Here is a 20,017-nt window from a genome sequence, read left to right on the forward strand (position 1 = left end):
AAAAAATATTTAAAGGAGCAGAGCATTTTTTATTTTTTTTTAACGCAAGACTAAAACCAAGCAGAGGGGACTGTTCACATACCTTATAGCCACATTAAAATCCATTATAAAAATCTAATACTTGTATTTTACATCTCTGCATCCAACTAGAGAGCAATTCTCAAAACTGCATGTGACAAGAGAAGATACTGTATCTTTAAATTGCTATAAACATGGCTGACATATCAGACTTGTGGGTGTACGTAGGCTTGTGTTCTTGGACAGGGGGGCTTTGATCAAACTAAAAAGGGCCAAAAAGAGCAGAAACCATGTGAGCAAAAAAAAAATCTTGACACGAAGCATGAAAAATGTGAACTAAAAGTTTCTGATGTCAGGAGGAATTAAATGCTTACACATTGTACAGTGAGCCAGGACACCCATTTACCATAAAGCTGTCACATAAAAGCATTTCACGCACAAGAGCTCTAAATACACCCAAGAAGCTGTGAATACTTACTCCTTGGAGTCCCTGAAATTGAATGGATGGTCGTGCAGGCATAGAGTTCTAGAAAAACAAAAAATGAAATTATTAGAAGTGAAGAAGTTTCATTTATTTGAAATATACAGTCCCATAAGACCCCCCTTTAAGAAGAACACAGAGGACCATACAGACCATCATTGGATCAGCAGAGATCCAGGCTGAAATTGCACGCTCCAACCCCCACATCAGTACCACCATTTTCCCTTAAGGGCATGCGCTCAAAGATCATATTCTCAGAAAAAATTTCTACTATCAAATTGTTTAGTTAAAAACCGGATTTGTTGCACATCTCACTATTGCAAAGGATGAAATCCGAGGCAATCTGTGGCATGTACCGACAGCCCACCGAAACGCAAGCAGTCAATTCATGCTACAGGCACTGCAAAGACAGCGCGGAATCTCAGGGCACTATTCTAATTTGCAGCGGAAAATCCTGCCCATAAGCCTAAGGCAGAAATCACATGATCATTTGGTACGGCTTTACCACACAAAACCACATCACTAAAATACCAGCAAAGTAGACGAGTTCACTTAATCTCATCCAGTTTGCTTTAGGGATTTTTTTTTTTGTGAAATTGGGTTTTTAAAATAACCACCATGCAAATTCCTATCTCAGAAATGCCTTATTCGGCTGTGGATTTTACCTATTCATTTCTATGGGGACACCAAATCCACATTACACTGCTGGTCTGGCATTGATGTGAATTTTAGTACGTTTTTGCACAAAATTTTTTTTTTAAAAAAAATGTAAAACCACCAACATGAATATGTGCAGGAATTATGTACAGAATTTAGATGCAGTGTATTTTATGTGGATTTCTAAACTGAAATAAGCAGTGTGCACATATAGGGGTTCTCAAATGAAGAAAAAGGACTGAAACCTTGGAAGTACTGACCATTGTGACCAGACGAGACCACACATCCTGTGCCAGCTGAGGAACCAAAGGTCTAGCAACAGGGGCGGTGATGGCAGCACAGACCGTAAACATCAGCTCAGGGTATGGGCTCAATAGCAATGAACAAAGCCAACTAAACATCTTAAAATCCAAAAGTGCTCTTGGATAATCTCATTGAGGCCAAATTATTAAAACAAGAAGGTCCAATAAAATGGTTCCCAGTGCAAATTTCACATGGACTAGAAAGGGTGCTCCTTCTGGATGATCAGTGCATAGAAGAATGTCTAATATGCGGGCGAGCAAAACGTCATTTACGCCTCGCGATGACAAACAAGCAATATAGACTAGCCCTAATGAGCTCAGCATGCGACTCAATTTGCAACTTGGAACTTTGCTAATCAGATTCTTTCACAGATCCTACTAAAGTCTAATAAGAAAATCTAGCTCCCTGCACAGACTCCAGATACTCTAGCCTATAGGGCGATTTAGTAGCGAGTACTGCGTGTGGACGGCTGCTATATGTTGGTAAGATGCAGCACATCATACTAACTTGTCTGGTAGCCTGATAAAAGCGAAGAACTTCCATTCCATATATTACCCATCCCATCTATTACCATGAAACATGGTGTTAACATTGACAATGGGGCTAATCGCTGTGCAGATCTCCCTGTGTAACTGAAATGTGCAGACAGCAATATATTATACATTTTTATAGCACCATTTATTCCATGGCGCTTTACATGTGAAAAGGGGCAAATATAGACAAATACATTAAACATGAGCAAAAACAAGGCACACCGGTACATAAAGAGGGAGGACCCTGCCCACGAGGGCTCACAGTCTGCAGGGGATGGGTGAGGATATACTAGGAGAGGGTAGAGCTCGTTGTGCGATGGTTCAGTAAGTTGAGGATCACTGCAGGCTTGTCGGAAGAGGTGAGTCTTCAGGTTCTTTTTGAAGGTTTCTATGGTAGGCGAGAGTCTGATGTGTTGAGGTAGAGAGTTCCAGAGTATGGGGGAAGCATGGGAGAAGTCTTGGATGCGGTTGTGGGAAGAAGAGATGAGAGGGGAGTAGAGAAGGAGGTCTTGAGAGGATCGGAGGTTGCGTGTAGGTAAGTACCGGGAGACAATGTCCCAGATGTAAGGAGGAGACAGGTTGTGGATGGCTTTGTAGGTCACTGTAAGGCCATGTGCACACGTTCAGGATTTTTCGCTATAAAATCGTGATAACGCGAAAAAAACGCTTACATATGCCTCCTATTATTTACAGGGTATTCCGCATTTTTTGTGCAAATGTTGATGCGATTTTTTCGCGGAAAAAAATCGCATCGCGGAAAAAAAAGCAACATGTTCATTAAAAATGCGGAATTGCGTGGATTCCGCACACCTAGGAGCCCATTGATCTGCTTACTTCCCGCACGGGGCTGTGCACACCATGCGGGAAGTAAGCAGATTATGTGCGGTTGGTACCCAGGGTGGAGGAGAGGAGACTCTCCTCCACGGACTGGGCACCATATAATTGGTAAAAAAAAAAAAAGAATTAAAATAAAAAATAGTCCTATACTCACCCTCTGATGGCCCCCGCAGTGTTCGTGCCTCTCCGGTGCAGCTTTCTCTTCCGTTTCTATAGATGGTGTGGTTCAGGACCTGTGATGACGTCGCTGTCTTGTGATTGGTCGCGTGACCGCTCATGTGACTCACGCGACCAATCACAAGCCGCGACATCATCGAAGGTCCTGAACCACACCGGCATCTATAGGAACGGACGACGCTGAGGAGATTGGCTGTGTGCAGAGGGTGAGTATAACCATTTTTTTATTTTTTTTATTATTTTTAAACATTCTATCTTTTACTATAGATGCTGCATAAGCAGCATCTATAGTAAAAAGTTGGTCACACTTGTCAAACACTATGTTTGACAAGTGTGACCAACTTGTCAGTCAGTTTTCCAAGCGATGCTACAGATCGCTTGGAAAACTTTAGCATTCTGCAAGCTAATTACACTTGCAAAATGCTAAAAAAGCGAAAAAAACGGAAAAAAAACGCAAAAAAAAAAGCGGATTTCTTGCAGAAAATTTCCGGTTTTCTTCAGGAAATTTCTGCAAGAAATCCGGACGTGTGCACATACCCTAAGGGTTTTGAACTGGAGTCTCTGGGCAATAGGAAGCCAGGGAAGGGCTTGGCATAGGGGAGAGGCTGGGGAATAGTGGGGAGACAGATAGATTAGTCAGGCAGCAGAGTGTAGGATGGATTGGAGTGGTGCCAGAGTGCTAGAGGGGAGGCCAGAGAGTAGGAGGTTGCAGTAGTCAAGGCGGGAGATAAGGGCATGCACTAGTGTTTTTGTGGTGTCGCGGTCAAGGAATGCGCGGATCCGGGAAATGTTTTTGAGAAGGCAGGAGGAGGCAAAGGCTTGGATATGTGGCTTGAAAGGGAGGACAGAGTCAAGCACCACCCCGAGGCACCAGGCGTGTGGGACTGGGGAAAGTGAGCAGCCACTGACTTTGATGGATAGGTCTGGTGGAGGGGTAGAGTGAGATGGGGGAATATGCAAACTGTATGGGAACAATCGATTATATTAAAAGGGGTTTTCTAGGCTCCACAAATAGTTAACATAGTCAAACTACAGACTGACGAATCCTGACACTCCAATATGCACACATCGACTGGCAGCTTATCTATGGGGAAAACAATGCTATTGGTAGTCAGATATACGCAATCAACATCTTCCTATCAGTCGGGCGCCTCCATACACCTTAGCCCATTGGCTGAACCTGTTGATATCAGTTCAGCCAACAATCTAATAATGTCTATGGGGGGCTTTTAATCTCTATTCAGAGGGTCCCAAACCATATTAAGCAATTTGAACCAGATTATATTCCTTATCGGCAACTACAAGGTAACCCTGGTAACTCACAGTCACAAGCGGTCATTCTCTATTTGAGGCCATAAACACAGATCATAGAACAATTTCTGCTTTCTAGAACAAATGCACTCTGCGACTGCTGCCAAAACCTTTATGTCTATGCAGGACTTGATACTTCTGACCGAATATCAGGCTCCTTGGCAAACCACACACCAGCAAACTTGCAGGAACTAGCAGTTGTTCCAATCAGCAGATTCAGTGAGTAAACCAGATCTTCTGATAAAATAGGATTATCAACATAGCAGCCAAACAAGTCTGCTCAGCGAAGCTAGGAAAATATTGTCTCTACAAAGTTAATTTGGTTTGGGTAATCCCATTTAACGGGTCATCCGTGAAAATCGGTATGATTGGACAGCAAGTCTCCCGACCAGAGAGCGAGCCTCGGATACATACGAAGCGGTCACTCTGGTTGGGAGAGCTGCAGCCAGTCCGCACATTGAAGTCTGAGGCTGGACTGATTTGCATGAGCCCTAAATGTGTGCTGAAAAGAACAAAACTAAAAAGGCCTTTTAGACCGTGAAGAGCTTTTCATGAACCAATCAACCCAACTGCAACAGGACAATAAGGGCTTGTTCACACACTGCGTTTATGCTGCACTTTACTGTACCAGTGAATGAGCCTTCTGATATCTCATGCTGCTTGTTTCACCTTACAGATTTGAACAAAATCTTTTTTGACCAAATCTGCAGCATGTCAATACTTTCAGAGTGTTTCCCCAAAAAAGTGAAGCATAAAATTCAAGCAAAAACGCATAAAAGAAAATGCTGATTTTACAGAGAATTATTCCTGCCAAAAATGGGTTTGCAGCAGAATAATTGGCCACAAATGCCAAATGCACGCACATACCAACATCGCCATGCATGACAGTGGGTTACATCCTCCATTACATGTGCTAAGAGGAGCCATAACTTTACTTTGGTTATGTCAACATGTTATTTCTGCACTTTTCACCCAAGCAGGAGAAACCGTACTTCGCTAGAAAACCACAGAACAAATGTCACTGTAAATTGTGCATCTGATTTTGAAGCAGATTGTGCGCGGACAAAACGGCTTTTTCCACCTATCTCAATGGAAGAAAAAATGCAGCAAGTCTGCCATAAAACATGACAGTATTGACATGCTGTGGCAGAAAAAGCTACTTTGGTAAACTTACATGAGAAAACATTTGAAGGAAATCTCACTTTTCTGAATCTAAAATACTTTAAATTTTTCTAGAATGAAAGCCCTCAGCAGAGAGCTACATATGACAGTCAAGTCCTCCACACTACAAGCATGGAGGTCGGAGTACCAAGGATGGGCTGCACTGTTCGGAGCAGCAATCAATGCAGTGGGGATAGAGTCGACCAAGATCCACAAATCTGCACTTGCTGCATTGTGGATATAGAAATACCCAAATCACCTCAGAATGTTTATAGTAAACATTAAATAGCTCAGGATGCCATTCGGCACATCCTTGCCAGTTTATCCAGGTGATGCACGTGGAACCAACCCAAAATTAATTGAAGAAAGTAAAAGTTTAGCTATTGGCCCACAACATCTGGGTGTCATGAAGAACAGATTTTGTCTTGATCTGTTGGGTTCATTGAATTAGATAATCATCATGGGGTTCAGTCACACTCGCAATTATCCCATACACCTACTCCACACACTGGGAAGCAGGATCTGCCTCCATGTAACCTGATCAGTGGCACGGCTCCTGCATGACCTTTCCACACTACAGAAGACTCCCGTCATTTCACCAGGAAGAAATGCTCAAGCGGCATCCAACAGGGGAAACACTACCAGCGTAAGCTGCCATGTTATAAAGCAATATCACGTGATGCCCCTAGACATGGTACGCGGTCATAAGACCGCATCATTCCAACCCTTCCCGTATGGGATCACTGTACATGAACCCGTGCTACAGCACAGTATAAGGCATCATTCAGATGTCCGAGAATCTCGTGTTGTCAGCAATTTTCATGGACAGGACAGAGACCCTTTATAGTCTGTGGGGCTATTTAGTTTATAGCTTATGAGTCCGTGTTTTTTTGTAGACTAAGTGGTCCTCAAAAATAATCACCGAAACATGTCCATTTTTTTTATGGGCATCACAGATCAAAATCACCCTTAGGTCTATGAGTCCATTAAAATCACAGACATTAGTGTGCAAGCCATCTGTTGTCACTATTAACATGACAATGAATAAACGTTTTGACCACAGATAAAACTTTGACCCAAAACACTGATGAACAGGTTTGAGGGGAAATTGCCATCCAGAAGGAAAAGGACCATACAAGGTGCCCATTCACATCAGTCACCTGAATAACCAGTCTGAACCACTTTAAGAGCCAATATGGACTAATATGTGTATGGCTGGGCTGGCATGGTGAACATTCACCAGATGGTATTTCAACCATAAAGCTACTTTATTAACTTATACATGAATTCAAAGGGCTGGAAATCCCCCTCTCCTTCAAAAAAATAAAAATAAATGTGTAGTCTATATTGCTGGGATGCTTGGTGTATGTGATCTTGGTGGGCCGGGATGCTTGGTGTACGTGATCTTGGTTGGACGGGATGCTTGGTGTATGCGATGCTTGGTTTACGTGATCTTGGTGGGACAGGATGCTTGGTGTATGCGATCTTGGTGGGACAGGATGCTTGGTGTATGCGATCTTGGTGGGATGGGATGCTTGGTGTACGTGATCTTGGTGGGCCAGGATGCTTGGTGTACGTGATCTTGGTGGGATGGGATGCTTTGTGTATGTGATCTTGGTGGGACGGGAGGCTTGGTGTATGTGATCTTGGTGTACGTGATCTTGGTGGGATGGGATGCTTTGTGTATGTGATCTTGGTGGGACGGGAGGCTTGGTGTATGGGATCTTGGTGGGATGTGATGCTTGGTGGGATGGGATGCTTGGTGTATGTGATCTTGGTGGGCCGGGATGCTTGGTGTACGTGATCTTGGTGGGCCGGGATGCTTGGTGTACGTGATCTTGGTGGGACGGGAAAAACTTCACATTGTGAAATTAAAAAACCCAAGCTGATGTAACAAAGCCTAAGGCCTAGAGTTCTCGCCCATGAATGGCACTCTTAAAGGGGCTTTCCTCTTAAATTTTATTGCATAGCCTTGCGGATGTTGAAACTAAGCACAGCAATAGACACTTCCCTGCTCCCAGTGATTGGCTGCAGCCTGTAAGAAATCATTGGGCTCAACAGCTCATACAATCTAAAGCAGAAAAAGCGTTTTGAATACATTTTTTTAGTAGAGAAAAACGGATTCTACACAATTGCATTTTTTACATGCAGTTTTTCAGAATTCCCATAGGAGCCTACAGTAAAAAAAAAAAAAAAAACAAAGCGCACAGATCTCCAGCGTGCTTAAAATAGGCAGGAGTTCATAAAATCACAACCACTTTGCTTGGACAGTTTAAAAAGAAAATTTTCCAAACAAAAAACAGTAAAAACATGTCTTTAGTTTTACCCAGAGACGTGCTAGTCACTGCAAAGCCAAAGAGGATCCAAAAGTAGGAAGAGAGGAAATACTGCTGCTTGTAACTTCTACCAATTCCTGGGCTATGCTCATAAAACTGCTACAAAAATTGGCAAGCAAATAAAATGCCAACTTATGACTTTTCCCATGGATTCTGCCCAGTCTATTGCTTTATTGGCATCGCAGCTCTCTACGTCATATCACACAATTAGCCAGACACTTGCAGAAGGCATACTCTAATTTATTAATGAGGCCTTAGGGGGTCCGGCTCTCCTGTTATTTGTTCACAAGATCTCATAATGCAGACGCTGACAAGGTAGCCCTCATACATAGCTATGCAACATTAATTCACAGCAGCAGCAGACACATGCATACAGATTGCTGGGGTTAATCTATCAAGCGCCTGACATTTAGCATTGCTTAATATTTATAGAGGCACACTGGAGTAAAGACCAGCTGGATTTCCTGAACAGATCCATCAGATGAGGTGGGGGGGTGGAGGGCACGAACAAAAGCAGCATTGCTGAAAGGCAGTGACGCAAGATCCCTGACGAGAAGATAAATAAATGCTGGCTGTGGATTTTCAGCTGATGTTTATCACTTACAAGAAAGTAGCTGCCCCCTTTATAGGAACGGTAATATGTAGCGCATCGGCGGCACGACTTACTGGCTGCACATGCTGTTATACTCCCCAGAGGCAGCTACAGAATTCCCTGCTAGTAAGAAATGAATCACATACATGGAATCGTGCAGAAAAATAAGTGCCTGTGTACTTACCAAACCAATCATAGGATGATTGTAACCCAATAGCGCCAAGTCTAACAGGAAACCATTGCTTTCGTCCCTGTGCACACCGCGTACACCCCAAGGCTATATGCCCATGATTCGGATCTAGCAGAGCAAGTTTGCTGCATCCAAAGCGCTGCCGTCTATTGAACGCAGGTAAGTCCGCTTGTGTTCACTGAACCGTGCGGATTTACTGCATCCAATACATTCTATTGATTATGTTTCTGTTGCCGAGACTAGCGTGTCCGCAAGAGAAATGAACATGCTGCGGTCCTGAAAACGCACCACATGTCAGTCTCTGAGGGCGATCCGCAGGTTCACATGCACACAGTGGACCTGGGGTTTCTAGAAATCCCATCCGCCATGCTGTCACATCTAGCCGCTGCGGTTTTGGCAATGCATAAATACGAAGAGTCAAAACTGCAGCAGCTCCTGATCATGGGCACGTACCTTTAGGCTATGTTCACACGTTGCATTTCTGCTGTGTTTTCTGCAGGCAAAACCTGCTCTCTTGGCAGTAAAGAAGCGGCTTACAAAAAGCATGTTTTGCTGCTTTTTGTTACCTCTTGTGCATGCTGATAAAATTTAGTGCACCCAAAGCAATCATGATGCAACTTCCTTAAAGGTTTTTGCACCAAAAACGTAGCAAAACCTGATACCTGAATTTTTCGCTGTTTCTTTCACTTACCCATTGCTTTCTGTGTTCTGTGGCTGCAGTGACATGCTGCAGTTTGCAAAAACAGCAGTTTTCAAAATCAGTCATGTGTGCATGAGATTCCTGAAATCTCATCACTTGCCGGTACTGTAAAACAGCTTAGAATTTGCAAAAAAAGCAGCAAAAACATGTGAACATAGCCTTAGATTAACATTGTATCACAGATTAAAAGTGAGTACTTTTACGTACACATTTATACTATGCATAATTTGCACATGGCAGTTTCCCATTTGCCTGCACAGAAGTCATTGAAAACTGTGGTATGGTCAGCACCATTTACAAGGGGCACCAGAAACTTGAAAACTACCATACTTTCAATTTGTTTAAAGATGCCTTTAATAGGGTATTGAGAAAGGCTGCCCTGTAAGAACATAAGCAGAGGCTTTAGAAGTTGTGCTTCCTCATGGGCTAGGGGATAACATTCCAATCACTGGGAGTTTGATTGGTGGGATCCCAAGAACCAGAACTGTGCAAAGCTTGGTTCATTGATTCTTATGGTTGAGCAGAAGAGCTACCAGGTTAAGCCATCCCCAGCGGTCCGATTAAGAACACACCACTTCAGTCACATGGAGCTCTATGGAGGCCCAGTTCTCAGGAACGGCGAGTATCCCAGTGGGCAAAGCCCCAGCAATTGGAAAGGGTTCCACTATGGATCGAAGATAAATGCCAAACTTGAAAATACCCCATATGCACACATACATACCATGATTCCGACCACTAGTGCAGACTGATTAGTGTGTGGTCTTTTATTAAACTGGAGTACAGGTTTATATAGTGTGGAAAAACAGAATTGGATAACTGCGTGATCTGAAAATTACTAGTCACATGAGAGGCGAGCTGTGCACATAAAACTAAACCCACAGCCCCTGTGTAACCTTTACCCTGCTTGACCTCACACATCCTAGACTCCTGCACATGGTCGCATTAGGGAATGTGCACACGTAGGTTGGATCTCTGCGGATTTTTCCGCACCCGTTTTTATAAATCCGCAGTTAAACTGCACTGCGGAATTACCGCGGTTTTTGTGCAGATTCCACCTGTGGATTTCTATTGAGGAGCAGGGGTTAACCGCTGCGGAATCCGCACAAAGAATTGACATGCTGCAGAATAAAGAACGCATTTTCCGCATGTGCACTGCGGATTTTGTTTTCCATAGGTTTACATTGTGCTGTAAACTCATGTAAAACAGCTGCGAATCCGCAACGTCAAAACCACTGCGGATCCGCAGTAAAATCCGCAGCGTGTGCACATAGCCTTACGGTCAATTCAGTTCTTCAGAGTTTGGAGCAGAAACCCCCAAAACCACAAGGAGCTCAAAAACCAGAGCCGATTAGAATTCAGCCGTAAGACAGACATTGCTTTTCTTGCAAAACTCTGTAGTTGCATAAACATTGTGACTGACGTTTTCATCCCAATCCCAGCCGGCTTTGCCAAAAGGGGCAGCACATTGGCAGGATGGGGCAAGGCAAGGCTAGGCTTGCCCCCCTATATGAAAATATGTACACTTTAGAAATTAACGGCACATCTTCCTCCTATCATTTACAATGCCGGTCTTAAAAGGGAACCCACCAGCATGAAATCGAATTGCAATCTGCAGGTCTCATGTTATAAAGCCGGGGGAGCCAAGTAGATTAAGTTTTGTGAGAAAAGATTCAGTAGAACGTTTTATTCATTTATTCCTCCTCTGTGGGATTTTTGGTCCAGTGGGCAGTCCTATCCATGATTGACAGGTATCTGCATTCAGAGAGCTGTCAGTCACTGATAGGACCCCACACTGGATTAAAAATCCCACAAGGAGCAGAGAAACAGGTATACAGAATCTTCTCACAAAACTAGAATTATGTATAATATATTCTATTAACCTACTCACCCCCTCCTATATATGCAGATTAGGCTACGTTCACATTTGCGTTGTGCGCCGCAGCGTCGGCGACGCAACGCACAACGCAAACAAAAACGCATGCACAACGCTGCGTTTTGCGCCGCATGCGTCCTTTTTTTGGTTGATTTTGGACGCAGCAAAAATGCAACTTACTGCGTCCTCTGCGCCCGGACGCGTGCGCCGCAGTGCCGCATGCGGCGCAAAACGCAAGTGCAACGCATGTCCATGCGCCCCCATGTTAAATATAGGGGCGCATGACGCATGCGGCGACGCTGCGGCGCCCGACCGCAAATGTGAACGTAGACTTAGTCTGCATTTTCATGGGATTTTTTTTAATAAATCAGCCCCTCCATGTGTGTTTTGAAAGTTAAGAGATTCTGCTAAAAAAACTCCTATATAAAAACTACAATGAATACACCCTTCGTTCTCTCTGCAATTCCCCAGCACTATAATTATAAATGATCATACTTGTGATCCATATTTTCTTTCCTGGACACTGGGGCTGCCTGTATCACTGCTGCCTGAAGCACAGTATACAGCACAGGGACTTGGCATACAGCAACTTCCAGTGTGTAGAAATCCTTGTAACTACACAGTCAAAAACAGGTTTGCCAATATTGTGGATGTGCTGCATATTCAGGTGGATTTGCAATTTGATAAACTGGGCAAATTACAAAGCAGATGTCAGAAAGTGTATCAGCAGAAAGAACTGATCGAGTCGTCCTTGTACATTCAGAATGAATAAACCTCGAGCAGAACACGTCAGGTTTTTTCAAGTACAGGCGCAGGGCACATCAGAGACGTCACGTTGGTGTGGTTGGCGAGTTCATTGGCCCGAGTCAATGCAAATGAGTATGTGCGCTGGTGAATGTTTGGGTGATCCGTTCAATCTGACCTTTCCTTGGTGGGTAAAGTCTACAGCGTTTTGATAAGTGAATACATAATCTGAGTGAGGAATACACACAAGGACAGAACTATATCAACAGCTACAGAGAAAACCAGCGACATGACATCACCAGGATTTCACTGAACTGCAGCATTTTACAGACTCCAATGTATGATTTCAAGTTCACAATGTAAAACGTACGCCAAGGAAAATGTTCCAGAAGGACAGTGGAAAGTGCAGTCTGTGCTGTGCTCCCAAAAATAAATGCTTGCAGCTCACAGACCCAAGTAGATGAAGAGTTAACAGAAGGGGAAAGACCTCTGGGTGAATGTGCGCTATGCCCAAAACAAGCCATGCAAGGAACTTTTGGAAAAAAGCATTTGTAGAGCTCAACACAACAGGTAATTAATAGAGGAATGAAGGATAACTAGCTGAGAGCATGACCCCTTATCCTGAAATAGGATCACATACTACAAAAGTGGTGTGAAGGTGGACAGGTTACCCCGACTGTACAACAGGCTGCACAAGCAGTTCGGACCAATTTACACATCCAATTTGGAAGCACAGACTGTGAACCAAACTAAAAGAGGTACATACAAGTAATATGGTAAGTGCATAGGTGTCACCAAGTGAAAAGTTGGCAATTTTTGCACTGCTTTCATTCCTGCTGACCGAGTTTTTTTTTCTTTAACCAGCCATACAGCTCCACAGATGTGGGCCTTTTCATTCAGTCCAGGATTCTCTTTGACCACTTAAAGTTGTCCACTACTTGGCCAACTTCTCATACCCCTCGCCTGGTCCCCATAACACAAACCTCATACTCTCCTCCCATGTGGGCAACATTCCCACGGTGTCGGCACTTTGTCTCCGGGGCTAGCGTGCGGTTGTTGTGACACTTGATGCCGGTACCCAATCAACGCCGGCTGTTACTATCCCTGCCTCCTGTCGAATTGGTTAATTTGTCCAAAGACTGAGACCGATGCCTGTGCTGATTAGGTGCTGGCATCACAACCGCACGCGAGCCCTGGGACCACAAGTGCCAATACCGCAAGAATCGTACCGGCACAGGAGGAGAGTATAGGTTTTATTATTTTATGGGGCCAAACATTTTGATCAAGAAGAGGTTGTTTTAGTTGTGGACAACCTTTGTAATAAAAAAAAAAAAAAAACACAACTCATATCTCTGAAACCATATGGTGGATATAGAAAATCCATCATATGGGTATAACTTAGAGAATAAAAGCAAAGACTAGCCACTTGACCTGGTGCAGGGCTCTTTGATGGGTTATAGCCCCACAACCAAATTTGTTCTAGGGGTGAACATGATCTATGCCGGATACTTGATAGTTGCACTAGGCCTTATCTGCAGGCGTTTTGTGCTGAATAAAGACAAGCGATAGTAACAATTGCCAAAAGTATTTTTCAGACTTACCAGAGCTCCTGCCTGACAAATACAATCACATTCACGTGTGAACAGTCTAGTAAGCTCATGCAGTGAGCCTGAATTATCTGTGCTGCATTGGAAAGATGGGAAGCAGTGAAGAGGCGCACACTGTGAAGACCGCCTCAGTAGTCAGACGCACACTGTGGTACACTGTGTACCCAACATGTACGTTTCTCTGCCGGTCAGGTGGATACCTGTGCCAACTTTGTTGTAATGCCATTTAAAAAAAAATAAATAAATTGCTGGTTCTGTGTATTAAATCAGTGAAGTTAATGAGAGCAGATATTTTAATGACTGAACTTTTTTTCCCCCCATTTTTAACTACCGTAATCTATTTCAAACAGATGATAACCAGACGTGCGTTTGGAGTTAAGGTTAATTTACATGGATCAATCGGCGGCACGATATAATCTGTGATCATTTGAATGGCTGTTCAATGCGCACTGAGCACATATACTAGATCGCTCGGTGCACACATGCTGCCATTAATCTCAGCAGATGCATTGCCGAGAACGATCACCTTTTACAATGCAAAAAATAATTTCACCCGATAAACGAATTTCATCAGGTGATAGACAGCCTGTTTACACAGCAAGAAAATTGTGAAACGAAAACCTTTAATAATGTTCGTTCACAAAAATCTGTAAGAGTCAATGGCCCTTTAAGCTGACATGGTTACAGTATAACTGATTGTCTGCTAAAGACAGGGACAACGTGTTCATTCTGTGAGTAATCTGATCCGCCTGCATTAAGTGGGGAAAATTTGAGCTATGCAAGTTTTCTTTCAGGCCACGCTGGACGATCTAACAGCAGGGGCCTTTAAACTGCTCGCTTTCACACTGCCGATTATGTGAGTGAATCACTCTTCACAAATTCTTCCTCAAGTCCCAGCTGACTGTGTGTAAACAAGAGCCAAGAAGAACAAAAGTGAGCAGTGGCACAAGGGGTCACTAGGCCAAGCCCAGAGTGACGCTGTGTACTCTGCAGAGTACACCATGGCTTGTGTCCATGCACCATTTCCTTCTCAGTTAATAGTCTGGTAAAATGAGAGACCAGATCCTCCTGGCATTTTAGGTGTTCTTATACATTCAGACTGATAGATCTTACAATTCAGTAATGCTGAAGAAGAATGCGGCCTGTAGTTTGGATATGTTACATATTTAGATTATGGTGGAAAAATCCCCATGAACAAGATTTTTCCAGTTGAGAATTGAGGCCGCCGGTGAATAAAAAAAAAACCTGCAGGCGTTTCAGACTGACACCTAATACCAGGAACAGTAGATCCCTTTTATAGAAAACAAGAATTGCACAATAAGCAGTTTCCTGTGTGGGATGTTTGGGGCATTAGGTCTCTTTTCTTTTCATTAAAGCCTCCCTAATCAAGGCAGGCAGCACTCAGAGCAGGAGCAGTACTTAGCTTACGACGTCATGTGATCACATTTAAAGGGAAAAAAATGGTGGAAGTGTCAGGACACGTTGTTACCTGCAGTAAAAGCAGCAAATGTTCTGTGGCAAATGTACTTTGTACAGGTAACAGAGTGCTGCGCGACCAGCTGATCTAGTCTGCAAGCTCTGACCATTCAAGAACCAACCACAACACAAGCAGTAAATGCTAATAAATCTTAAGATATTGGGACATACACCTTACAGGGGTTGTCCGGTCAAAACTGACAAGTTTGTGACTGCAGACTTATGAATCCCCCCAGAGCACGAGTGGTGCTGTGATGATTCTCAGCCAGTGGGTGCAGTCTTGTTCGCCATCGACTTGCATGGAACAAGGTTGCACCTTCTAGTTGTCCACTTCACTGGTCAGGATGTGACCTCAGCTCTATACAAGTGAATGGGGCAAGGCCACGCTCACTGGCCGGGAGTATGCAAAATGCCTACATACCCCTCTGTTCCCAAGCCTGAACCCAGCAAATCCCTGCACACACTGGGGGAATTCACACACTGACTGCAGACTTATCGGTTTTGACCGAACAACCCCTTTAAGGGCTTATTTAGATGTCAGATTTTTTTTTCTCACGTATAAGAAAAGATGGACCATGAATACCGATAAAGTTTTATCAAAATCAAATACTTGGAAGTATCAAAAACCACTACTTAAAATATGACCTCAAGGAAAAACTGCAGCATCAAAAACAAGATAAATACTCCTGTTAATGCAATAAAAAAAAGTAAAAAACGCCAGCAACTACGGTAAATTTATCTAAGAGAAATGCTACAGAAAATCTGCAGCATCAAGAACCAACCAAATATTTCTCATGAGAACATAGCCTTAAAAAAAAAAAAAAAAAAAACCCTGACAGCTGCAAGGGACAGAGACCATGCGACTAGTCAGACAGGTGGGACCCCTTGTAACTTTTTCACGCCCACTTCCCTGGATTGACAAGTCTCCTATATGTGCATATTAGGAAGAGACCAGTTAATAGAGGGCGGCTATTAGGCTATGTCTCCACATTCAGGATTCTCTGCGCTTTGGACGCAGCGGATACCCCACTCTGCCCAAAGCGCCGCCTCCTGTTGTACACACCCGTGATTCCGCATGTGTTCATTGAACACATCCAGAATCACCACATCGCATTCGTAGACTGGGTTATTTATCTTGCGGAGACGGAGCGTCTCCGCAAGATACATAGACGTGCTGCAGTCTGGAAAGACAAGCTGAAAAATACTCGGTTTTGCAGGGCCACCGGATACTGCCCTGCACGCATCGTGAAGACGAGATTTCATAATATCACATCCACTTTTAGTGCGGATCCGCAACGGATTTTTCCACGCAGAAACACTGCAGATCCGCACTGTGGTTTACAGTACAATGTAAATCAATGTGAAAAAAAAAAAGCTGCGCAGATGGTGCGGAAAATCCACGTGGAAACGCTGTGGATTTAAAAGAAGTGCATGTCACTACTTTTGTGCGGATCTGCAGCGTTTCTGCACCCTTCCATTATAGAAATCCGCAGTGGTAAAAACCGCACAAAATCCGTGGCAAATCTGCACCTGCGGGTTTCTGCCAGGAGCTGTGGATTTTGTGCAGAAAATTCTGCACCCCAATCTGCAACGTGTGCACATAGCCTTAATTTGTTTTTTCTGAAACACACCTGACTGGAATACATACAGTGCTTGATCGTGCTGCACACAAATTAGGTAACATGTATACAATGGGGAAAATAAGTACGGTATTTGATACACTGCCGATTTTGCAAGTTAACCCACCTCCAAAAAAATTTGAGAGATCTGTAATTTTTATCATAGTTACACTTCAACTGTGAGACAGTCTAAAAATTAAACCACAAAAGAAAAAAAAAAGAAAAAAAACACAACACAAACTCACTGATTTTTTTTTTTAATTGCATGAAAAGTATTTGATCACCTACTAACCATCAAGAATTCACAGACCTGTTAGTCTTTCTTAATGAAGCCCTCCTACTCTGCATTCATTACCTGTATTAATTGCACCTGTTTCCTGTATAAAAGACAGATTCACACAATCACACACCGACCTCTCCACCATGGCCAAGACCATAGAGCTGTCCAAGGACAGACACAGTTACAGACCTGCCAAGGCTGGGATAGGTTACAGACATACAGATAGGGAATTTAGATTGTGAGCCACAATGGGAACAGCGATGATAATGTGTGCAAACTGTAAAGCACTGCGGAATATGTTGGCGCTATATAAATAAGATTATTATTGTTGCTGTTAAAGGACAATAGGCAAGAAGCTTGGTAAGAAGGCACCAACTGAGGTCACAATTATTAGAAAATGGAAGAAACACAAGATGACTTAATCTTCCTCAGTCTAGGGCTCCATACAAGATCTCGCCTCATGGGGAATGGATGAGTCTGAGAAAGGTCAGGGACCAGCCCAGAACTAAACGGGAGGAATGGGACCACAGTCTCAAACATTAGTGTTAATACCCTACGCAATCATTGATGAAACTCCTGCAGGGCATGAAAGGCCCCCCTGCTCACGCCAGCACATGCCCAAGCCCATTTGAAGTTAGCCAATGACCATCTGATTGATTCAGAGGAAGCATTGGAGAAGTTCATGTGGTCAGATGAGACAAAAGGATGCCATCCCAACATGAAGCATGTTGGGGGAAACCTCATACTTTAGGGTTGCTTTACTGCAAAGGGGAATGGACTACTGCACCATATTGAAGGGAGGATTGATGGGGGTCATGCATCGTTAGATTTTGGCCAACAACCTCTTTCCCGCAATAAAAACATTGAAGACGAGTCATGGCTGGGACTTCAAGCATCACTATGACTATGACCTGAAATACAACAAGGGCAACTAAGGCTGCTTTCACACTAGCGTCGGTACGGGGCCGTCGCGCTAAATCGGCCCAACGTACCGACGCATACTGTGAAAAAAAATCCCCGACGTTGGCAGCGGAAGCAGTCTTAAGACGCTTCCGCTGCTTCATTGTAAGGTCCGGGGAGGAGGGGGCAGACTAGATGCACAAAAAAACATTACATGTAACTTTTTTGTGGCGGCGGTGCGCCAAAACACAAAGCAACCGTCGCACGACGGTTGCGACGTGTGGCAATACGTCGGTAATGTTAGTCTATGGGGAAAAAAACGCATCCTGCAGACAACTTTGCAGGATGCGTTTTTTCTCCTAAACGACGCATTGCGACGTGCAGCCAAAAACGCTAGTGTGAAAGTAACCTAAGGAGAGGCTTCTTAAAGAAAACCTGTCAGCAGGATTGTGCACAGAATGTACAGTGTCAGGACGGCACCGCTATACTGATTAAAATATCTTGGTTGATGAAATCAGCCTTGTGGTTCTTTAACCCCTTAGTGATGGAGACAAATTTTTGAAATCTGACCAGTGTCACTTTGTGGTAACTCTGCAACGCTTCAACAAATCCCAGTGATTTTGAGATTGTTTTCTCGTGACACATTATACTTTATGATAATGGTAAATTTAGGTCAATATGTTGTGTTTATTTATAAAAAATATCAAAAATTTGAGAAGAATGTTAAAAAAATTAGCAATTTTCAAAATTTTAATGATTTTCCCTTTAATCCAGATGGTCATACAACAGCAAACCATTAATAAACAACATTTCCCACATGTCTGATTTACATCAGCACCATTTGTAAAATGTTAGTTTATTTTGTTAGCATTTTAGGAGATTTAAAAGTGTAGCAGCAATTTTTCATGGAAAATTACAAAATTTATTTTTTTTAGGAAACTATCCATGTTTGAAGTGACTTTAGGGGTCTCATATTGGGAAACCCCCAAAAGTGATACCATTTTAAAAACCGCACCCCCTGACATTGAAAACTGCAGTCAGGTAGTTTATTAACCCTTCAGGTGCTTTACAGGAATTAATGCAAAGTGGTACGACAAATGAAAATGTGTATTTTTACCACCTAAATGTCAGTAACTTCTGAACAGATTACTACAGCTGTCAGACTAAGTGTATGTGTCCACTTTCAGGATGGCTGGCGGTTTGCACAAAGCAGCAAACTCGCTCCGCCCAAAGCTCGGCCCCCTTCTGGAGAGGCGATGATGCCGGATGTGTTCATTGCACACATCCGGAATCATCGCACCCCACATGTGGTGCTCTGATTAGGTATTCATAATGCAGACTGCTGGCAAGTCGCTGATCCCTCATTGACCCGCCCCCTAATTTGCATAATGAATATATATATATATATATATATATATATATATATATATATATTCCAAACCGCAGCACTTACTGCCCGTGGGAACATACCCTAATTGCAAACAAGGGTTTCTGCACCAAATATTCAGTTCTGTTTTTCCACTGTATCAAATACTTATTCAATGCGGAAAAAAAAGTAAAAAAAAAAATCCAGAAAATCACATTGTATGATTCTGTCTCAGTTGAAGTGTACCTACGACGATAAAAATTAGACCTCTATTCTTTGTAGGTGGAAAAACTTGCAAAATCGGCAGTGTATCAAATATTTCCCCCCCACTATCAGCTGTCAGGTTAACTTTAAGCCAGCTTGATGAGACAATAGTTGAATTTTTTATTTACCACAGAACTCCTTTTTGCAATATGTTGATAAACATTTTACACTTTACTGTTCAGTAACATATGGCAGATTAAGCAGTCCTTGTGCCTGTAATAAATCAATTTCTACTTTAATTACCAAGATAATCTTGCTAAAATTCATTATGCAGATAATATCAGCAGATAAAAGTGGTGACACATCTTGGCCAACGCCTGTGCAGCATATGGATTATTGTACAGCTATGGCTGTGCTAAATGTGAGCCATTTCCAAAGAAGCTGCAACCACTTCAGTGAAAAGCTCTGGGGCCTGATAGCCACAAGGAGGATTTAAAGCCTTATCAGTCCATGTGAACGAGTCGACAATGACCCGAAAAGTGAGCAAATGCTGATTCACCGAGTGATCCTGTTTTTACGGTAAAAAGTCAGTTAGCAGCAACACATCACCCCCATGTAGGTTGGAGGTTACACCAAGCGACTGGCTGTGTCA

The 20,017-nt window shown here is 43.1% G+C and overlaps 1 protein-coding gene across 1 annotated transcript in view; it reads right to left on the reverse strand.

The window, feature by feature from the left end:
- ELL2 (elongation factor for RNA polymerase II 2) overlaps positions 1 to 20,017 on the reverse strand; it is a 56,247-nt gene that overhangs the window by 31,732 nt on the left and 4,498 nt on the right. Inside the window, exon 2 of the mRNA XM_077289452.1 lies at positions 497 to 544. Coding sequence (XP_077145567.1) covers positions 497 to 544 — 48 coding nt within the window. The remainder of the gene's footprint in view (positions 1 to 496; positions 545 to 20,017) is intronic.

Source organism: Ranitomeya variabilis, chromosome 1 (genome assembly GCF_051348905.1).
Source record: "Ranitomeya variabilis isolate aRanVar5 chromosome 1, aRanVar5.hap1, whole genome shotgun sequence".
Classification (NCBI taxonomy): Eukaryota; Metazoa; Chordata; class Amphibia; order Anura; family Dendrobatidae; genus Ranitomeya; species Ranitomeya variabilis.